Here is an 8,861-nt window from a genome sequence, read left to right as displayed (position 1 = left end):
GGTACTCATTACTCCCAAAGGAATAAAATTTAGGGAAGTTCTACTGAGCTGCTATGGTGACATGATCCTCATTCTCCATTGCATTTTGTACACTTTTTGAAATCCTTCAACAGTTTATAAATGAGACAGTAGGGTATATCATCCATGATTCTATAAAAAGCAGTACTGTATCTGTTTTCCAAAAATATCAGCTTTATTATTCCACTTAATAAACATTACTTTTAGGACTGGTGGAGGAGATATTAATGCTAGTCATTTAACTATATGCTATTTCTTTTCTTGAAGCCAACAAAATATATAGTGTTTAAAACTTTTGAAATACTAGGGCATCAATTTTGTCATTGATTATATTCTATGTGCAGTGTTCAATCAATACACAAAATGCAGTGTTTCTCCCTGTTTAAAATATGGGCAATCTTCCTATTGTTTTTGAAGGTAGTTGATTTCTGTGTTGCCATTTTATGACCAATTCAGAAACAAAGAAGTGAGTTCAGTACTTAGAGATGTGTTTCATCTGGTTATATTTCCTAGCACAAAATGGAAATGAAAGGTTCTGCTATGGTTACTGATAATATTCCTATCATAACTCATAATATTACTATCACAATACTGTGAGAAAACATCTGTGCCTTTTTGAATCTCAAACTTCTATATCTTACTGCTTTATAAAACCATCCTTTTGGGGGATATAACGGACCAAAATAAGAAAAAAGTGGATTGAAAGAAGTAACAGAGCCTATATTCAACTAAAATCCTTAATTGTTTAATTTTTGAAAGGGAAGGGACTCTTCATTGAGAAAAAGGCATTTAAATGGTAGTATTGGATACCAAGCTGTGACAACTGAGAAGACAGTATGATTACAATTCTGGATATACTCACTTCTGATCTAATTGTCTCCAAAAAAGGATGAAGTATATTTGAACACATTTTCTCAATGGCATAAATCTTGTTAAAGAAATTAACTATTTTTAATGAACTTAACATAATCATACTGGACCAATTCTGGACTGGGAACTAGATACGGTATCTCGCATCATATGAAAGAATATAGAGATTGCAGGAGCATATTGGTGCAAATTTAAAACTGCAAATGGGCAGTGACTCCCCTCCCGTTCAAAAATCAAACAAGGATTTTAGCTGTATGTAGGATGTGTTCTTTCAATCCACTTACATTAGAATTTAAAAGTTCTTTCTCAGAAGTTTTAGTAGATAGCTAGACTAGATGGGACAGAAGATTTTTTTTAATGTATTTTACTAAAGAAACAAATACTTCAAGAATGAAGATATCACCAGAAGATTTTTGAATGAAACAACGTCCAAAGATGGCACTAAGGTCTTTCCTTCAACATACATTTTGTGAAGGATTAATTGTATTCAGTACAATTAATAGCAAATTCTGAAATGTAGTTGTTTCAATCATTGTCTTAATATTATTCCAGACATGGATATGATATTGTCACGTGTATTTAAGTCTCATTAAGATTTATAATTGGTGTATTTTAACACATTGGTACAAGATTAGGAAAACCCAGGGTAATTTGGGATAATCATTCCAGACCTTCCTACTTTGCAAGAATGTTTGCTATTGTGAATAAAATAAACTCCCAATACAAGCCACCTTGAGCTGCTGAATAAAAGGTGGATAACAATATTTTAAAAAGTGAACATGTCCTGCAGCTTTTACTGCTGGTGACTACTGGATACTCCCAGAGCATTCTTGGCAAGAATCACTTTTCCAAGGCCTTGAAGGATGTTCCTCAATTTCCCCATCAAATCAGATTTTGATTCCCTGTTAATCTTCGTTCCCTATCCAGACTAGGCTGCATCTATCACAACCATGACCTAGATGACTGGGAATCTCCATAGACATTTAAGCTGCACCTAGTTGCCTTCTCTTATCCCCACCTGCTGCTTAATGAAAATACGCCGTGTTTCAATGTTCATTCCTCCCGTTTTAGAAAGAAATAGCCCTCGGGGTCCCTGATTTTTTTTTTTAGGTCTTCCACAGTTTATTGAAGTTCTAGACAATGCTGTTTTAAGACTCTCAAGGGCATCCTCCGAGATCACGTGAACGTGGGAAAGAGCCTTCGTTCACATCCTAGAGAGCTGTGGCCGTCGCCAAGGAGGGGGAGACCCACAGCCTACTTGGATGCCGATCCTCTCGGCTAAAACAGCCTCGGACTATCCGGCGCGGCTGTCTTGCCCTCGCAATCCCCGGGGGACACAAGGCCGGCGAAGAAGCCAGCCCGGCTCAGCCCACTCCCGTCCTCCCCATTGCGCTTCCCCAGCAGCGCGGCTTGGCTTCCGGAGGGCCGAGCCACCCCACGCTGGCTCCTCCTTCCGCAGCTGCCATCGGGGCTCCCTCTCTGCCGGCCTGCCTGCCTGCCTTCTTTCCTCGCGGGGGAAGGAGAGTCTGGGTCGCGTCCGAAGAAGCTCAGGAGAGGCGGCCGCTAGGAGCTCGGCGAGGTGTCTCTGGTCCCTTTGCTCGCCTTGCGCGCTTTTCCCATCGCGGTCGGGGTTGGAGAGTTTTGGCCCGTCCCAGTGTAAGTGTGAATCTCCCGGGATGGGCGCTTGGGATTTTCCCGCCTTTCACCTGCGGGGGCTCTTCTGGAGGTCCCATTCGTCCTCTCGGGCATTTGCAATGGGGAACGGAGCTTTCGATCCATGCCAGCCGTGGAAGAAAACAAAAGATCTCTTATTGGGCACTTCTCCTTTTGTAAGATGAGGCCGGCAGGAAATCCCATTCATCTCAAGCCAGAATATTTGCAAGATCAAAATAAGAGATCTCTCTCCCAGATCTCCCTAAAGAGCATTGTTGATTTCAGGGGTTGAGATTTTTATGCTTTTTGTTACCAGAAAAATGCCTTCCTGAACAAATTTTCCTGGTGTCTTCTTGCTCTCTTTTAAATATCCTCAGAAAACTTACCTGCCCCGTGAAACTGTAATCACCACTGTTTTCATTATCATACTCTTCCCAAACTGATGGCCCAAATATCTTGGATTACAGACTTCCCTTTTTACCCATCAGGATCTGTCCTAGGAATATAACTAAAGATCCATATGTGGGGTTTTGTATACTCAGGCTTCAGTTATCCCCCTTCCTCTGTTGTCTTTGGAAACTTGGCTCTAATTCATGGAAACCTTTCTCCTTCTGCTCTCCAATTCTGCAGTGCTAACTTTTGAATGGTTTATTCTTGTGGTTTTTGTGCATTATTCCCTGTGCCATATTTTGAATTTACATTTTAGAATTTGATATGAGGAAAAAAAATAAAGTGAGATATTGTTCAAGTGAATAGAACAATATAAGATAGTTTCAGCTACATGTGGTTAAACTGGGGTCACCTAACTGTTAGAGTTTGGGAACTACAACAATATAGCAAAGGCTTTAAGAAAAATGTTAGAAGAAGTCAAAAGCATGACTTTTAAATTTGGAGATAGCTGTAGACATGAGGAACATTGAGGAAGAAAGGAGACAATTTCTGTTTCCCTAATAATACCATCTTGGAGATGAAATAAATGTCGCATTGAGGAAAAAACAGTCTGCGGCAAGGTTCAGAATATGGTTGGTTTGGTTTTGTACAATTTGTGAACTCAACTTTTTTTGTTTATGACACAGGATTTGGGGACGAATCCCTCTATTTCACCGAATGGATTATTAAGTAAACCACAATTTTGGCTCCCCAGTTTTGTCTCTGCACCAGAGAAAAGTAACCCGCCTCTTTCTAGACAGTGTGTAAAGCAGTGTATGGACCTAAAAAGGATAGAAAGGTATGTTACTGCTCATTAGATTCAAGTCTGTTTTCTTTTTCTTTTTCATATTTCACATCTTGAATAATTTTTACTTACTATTTCTAATTCCTTTCTACATTTTGCACAACCATTTCTTAACCTGAAAGGGCATAGAGGTAATGGGGATGGATGGATGGCTGTCTAATTTTTCTAAAAATTAAGAAAATAGGAATGCTGATGATTGGTTGGCTTCCTATTCCATTCCACTTCTCTCCCTGCAAACCCATCTCTAAGACGAGAAAACCCAAAAGATAGAATTAGAATTGTAAAATGGCCAGTTTGAAATATGGGGTCAACATCTGAATAACTGCGGGCTAGTTGAATTTCATGCTTTAAAAAAGCGAAACAGTAATTTCCTGCATATTTTACATTATGCTATGGAATAGAAATCAGTTGTTAAATTTCTAGGATTTACAAGGCAAATCAAGTTAGGCTAAATCTAGATAAGTTTTTTGTTGGTTGAGTTTATACAACATGTCAAGCCCAAGCCAAAAAAATCACTTCATTATATACCAGTACTATGATGTGACCTCTATACAGTATATTGGACTATAATATTTATTTAATAATTATAATTGTATAATTACAATAAACCCTGAGCTTAATAGACTAAGAGAAGACTTGTTTATAAAGGCAGACTGTTAATTGTTTAATTATGCAATCAAATAAAATAATTTTTATAAATATTTCAATGTATGTATTTTGTAAATACTTAAAATAGTAGTTGAGATTTGTGCATGAACAAAACCATATTAGTTTTGTATCTAAAATTTAATAAAACAAAATTTACTATATTAATAATGCTTATTAACACATTTTTTGATTATTCAAAAGTACAGATAATCCTCGATTTACCTCTGTAATTGCACCCAGAATTATAGTTGTAAGTTGTGCAGGCCTGATTTTATGACCTTCTTTGCAATAGTTGTTATGTAGATCACTGGTCGTTAAACTAACACCATGGTTGTTAAGCAATTCCATTGCTGCAGGCTTTTTTGCCAGGAACACTGGTTTCTGGCAAAAAAAAAAAAAAAAGGTCATGTGAATGTGAGGATTTTGCAGATGAACATAAATACAGGCTGGTTGCTGAGTGCCTGAAATGTGGTTGTGGGGAGCCCTGGTCAAGGGGCCTTCAAATCCAGGTTGTAAGTATGCTTGGAGGGCGTTCCATTGGAATTCTGAAAGATTGTTAAACATCCAATCATTACTGCATAAATACAGGTAGCCCTTGAGTTACAACCATTCATTTAGAAACCATTCAAAGTTAAATGGAACTGAAAAAAATGACTTATGGTCCATATTCACACTCACATTCATCGTAGCATCTCCATGGTAACACGATCAAAATTTGGGCAATTGGCAACTGGCGATATTTATCATAGTTGCACTGTCCTGGGGTGATATGACCACCATTTGCAACCCTGCCAGTTGGCTTCTGACAATGTCAATGGGGAAAGCCACATTCACTTAATGACCTCATTCCAGTTCTTTCACTAAAGAACTGGAATGATTCACTTAACAACTATGGGGAAAAGGTCATTAAAATGGGACAAACTCGCTTAACAACTGCCTTGCTTAGCAATGCAAATCTTGGGTTCAATGGTGGTCATAGGTTGAGCAACGCTTATGTATATGCTGCACACTATATTAATGCATACATCAATTAAATGATTTTATTGCTTTTGTTCCTTTTTTAATCCAGCATTTAGTTTAGTGCACTCATTAACTCCATCTGCTTATTTTAGCTGTCATGCATTTTTTTCTCATCCAATGTGTTAAGGTTATTGACAGTTACCTCTGAAAGTTTATGTAGTCATACTGTAATCACAACCTAGGTATTATATTAATTATGTCTACTGTAGGCAAACACCTTTTGTACATCAGATTTTCACACTTAGTGGTGAGCAAAAACTAAAATACAAGAGCCAATGTTATTACACAAGTATTTTTCTCCATATTACTAATACTAGTCTATGTCACTTGGGTGACATATAAATTCAAATAAACAAGATTTTTTTTAAAAAAATAATAATAATACAAAGTTAGTAACACCACCTAAAAGATGCAAACATGTCCATGTGTATTCATGAACATAATTCCGGATACTGTTTTTTGTGGAGTTTCTATCAGATCTGATTCCTCCTCATGTCTTAAAGAAACTTCTTGCAATAGAGTTTGACTCCCTTCCTTAACTATAAGGCTAAATGTACAAGTTTTTTTCCAATACACACATTCAGCCCTATTTTCACAGAAACAAGATAGGCATTTTATGAAATTTAATGCACTGTCTTATCAGATGTTTCTGCACTGTGTTTATTTTGATTTCCATTCTTTTTTAGAAGCAGAGAAAATATAACTCTTGGGAAACCTACATAGTTTCTCCTGTCTGATTCCCAAGAATCTCTTGGGGATGACAGATTTCTCTTACTCATTGGTTTAGTATCTATAATATTAATAGTATGCCAGTGTCAAGAATTTTTTTGTGTCAGGGAATATAACTGCATGAGTTTAAAAATAAATGCTTAAAGACTGGTGAATTGTTGTTCTACATCCCATGAATCTTTGGTGTATTTACTTTAGGTTTTTCCCACTGCCATGTTAATACTGCTTACATTGGGAGCTCTTTTTCCAAAAATAGTAGCCAGGGGAACAGATGAACATCTTCACAATGGCAGCAACATTTTGCAAGAGCCAAGGTATCCTTATGAAAGCATCATGTTGTCAGAAGAACACATCCCATATTTTTTACACAATAATCCAGGCATCGCCACTGCTTGCAGGCAAGATTCTCTTTGCCCATATAAAGTAAGTATTCCTTTTGCTAACCTAATGTTTCAGTCTTAGAATCGTATCAGTTAAAAGTGATGAAAACATTAGATGAATTCCAATCACTGAAGATCCTAAGTAGATAGTGGATTCTTATTTCTCGATGAATAGGAAAACAATAGGGATACATGGGTATTGTTCACAATGGAGGAATATGCAAAGTGGGTGCCCAGTGAGCTATAATACCCTTCCCCTTGGGATTTGCCAATACCCCTCTCTCTTGGCCTTCCAGAAAGATGTAAAAAGCTGGTTCTTTCTCCATAAAGTGAAGTTGGAACTTGGGAAATAACACATTGGAGGAGGTGGGTGGAGGCCCCCAATTTTTGCTTTTTTCTTCATTTTGTTTTGTTTTATTGCTATTGCAAACCTGTCAGAATTGTTTTTTTAAAGATGAGTAGCCATCTTATGTGTTGATATAAACATAACAATGATATAATGCATGGCTGGTGGCACTGAGTAATACGTTTACTCTGTTATATGTATTTATTTACTTACATATAAGAACATACTTCCCTGACCTTCAGATTGTAACATCCAGAATGCCCAGCTAGAATGAATTTATAAGAGAGTTTGAAAGGCTATATTAGAGTGCTGTTTCTTTCTTTTGTAGTCTGGTAGGTATGAATTTAGAAATGATGTGTTCATAGTTTTTTTTGAAAGCAATGAATATAAAACATATGCAGTGCTGATTTTTTAAAATTTTTTGCTTTGAACCTTATCTGAGGATTTCAGTGGAATTTTTTTAAAAATGTTGAATCGTCTTTTTCCAAAACAGAAACTGGCCATCTTAATTGCACGGTTAAGTAAGTTAACTTTTATTGCATCATTTTAACAGTAGTTCTGTATTGACAGAAACATTTGAAGAAATTGAAAGCTTGTTGGGGTTATGAGAAATCCTGCAAGCCAGAAAACAGGTTTGGATATCCAACATGTGATTATGCTGAAATTGGATGGTAAGTATGAAGAAAAATGTATTGAAATAAAATTTCAAATGAAATTCAGTGCTTAGATATTATGGACCTACTGAATTCCTGAACACATATCAAGAGTATTCTTGCGAAATGGCTACTATTGGGTGCTTGTGCATTTAGACAGTGTCTGCCAGGATGCCCTATGTTGATATGGATGCTTTTAAAACTTGTTTTTTTTTAAATAAATAAATGTGAGATTCTTGATTTTTGAAAAAACAACAACATTTGAATTAGAAAGTTCCATTTTAGCTGAGATTTGTAATGTGGAGATCTCTGCCTTTAAGGTAAACCTCTGCAGAGGTTTAGCAATAGGGATTCTTAAATTAGATGGATTTGAAAGGGACTGTTGAATGACTGTTCCTGCGTATTTGCAAAACTTTTATACAGAAAAATGAAGAGATAGAATGTTCATGAAACAACAAATTTTTTAAAAGCACAGGTGGCTGGGGAAAGACTGCAGGTAAACCCTCTTCCCCTTGCATTGGTGTATTGAACGTATACAGGCCAGAAAAAAAAATCTGAATTACAGATGGTCCTTGACTTATTACCACAATTGAACCTAAAATTTCAGCTGCAAAGCAAGACAGTTGTTCAGAGAGTTTTGCCCTATTTTATGACCTCACTTGACACCGTTGTTAATCAAATCGTTGCAGCTGTTAAGTGAATCTGGCTTCCCCATTGCCTTTGCTTCTCAGACGGCCGCAAAAGATGATCACATGATCCCAGGACATACATGCCAATTGCCAAGCATCCAAATTTTGTAACCATGGGGGTGCTGCGACAGTCATAAGTGTGGGAAAACGGTCATAAGTCACTTCTTCCAGTGCCGTTGTAACTTTGAACGGTTATAAGTCGAGGACTACCTGTGGCTGGGAAGGAAAACTTACTAGTTTGCTGGCAGGAAATGGGTAATGAAGAAACGAGTATGGCCACAGAAGACTCAAAAGCATTAAAATGGTGTTGATAAAAAGGACAGATAGAATAATGGCAAGGAGACTAGAACTGGGCCGTTTTATCTCAGTCCCTTCCCTGCTTCGTTTATTGCATCGTTTCTGTTCTTCGCTTTCATCCTTCAGCGGAAATGAGGAAAAACTCTTGGATATAAAAAGACAGGGGAAGCTTCATTTTATGAATAGATCATTTCCTAATTCACATGAACAAATTGTTTTTAAAAGTTCCCATGAAGGGAAGTGAGGCCAGTCCAAACAAATCCAGGAAGTGGGACCAGTCCATGCAGAATTCAAATTGTGATCGGGGCAGCAATATGCCCATAA

General features: G+C 37.3%; 1 protein-coding gene across 4 annotated transcripts in view; it reads left to right on the top strand.

Moving 5' to 3' along the window:
* The first annotated feature begins 1,953 nt into the window (after positions 1–1,953).
* Positions 1,954–8,861, top strand: part of EOGT (EGF domain specific O-linked N-acetylglucosamine transferase) — a 669,726-nt gene continuing 662,818 nt past the window's right edge. For 2 of the 4 annotated variants that reach the window (XR_015741598.1, XM_087923639.1), the window contains exons 1-4: positions 1,954–2,544; positions 3,618–3,769; positions 6,371–6,595; positions 7,469–7,569. Coding sequence is in view for 3 of the 4 variants with exons in the window: in XM_087923639.1 (XP_087779765.1) it covers positions 6,386–6,595; positions 7,469–7,569 (311 nt within the window). In the remaining variant the exon portion in view is untranslated. Of the gene's footprint in view, positions 2,545–3,617; positions 3,770–4,785; positions 4,936–6,370; positions 6,596–7,468; positions 7,570–8,861 lie in introns of those variants that run through there. The other 2 variants (XM_087923638.1, XM_087923640.1) reach the window with 2 other exon arrangements.

This window comes from Pseudonaja textilis, chromosome 2 (assembly GCF_049901715.1).
Source record: "Pseudonaja textilis isolate UNSWEBS1 chromosome 2, rPseTex1.2, whole genome shotgun sequence".
Taxonomy (NCBI): Eukaryota; Metazoa; Chordata; class Lepidosauria; order Squamata; family Elapidae; genus Pseudonaja; species Pseudonaja textilis.
This window is presented reverse-complemented; position numbering and strand designations above follow the sequence as displayed.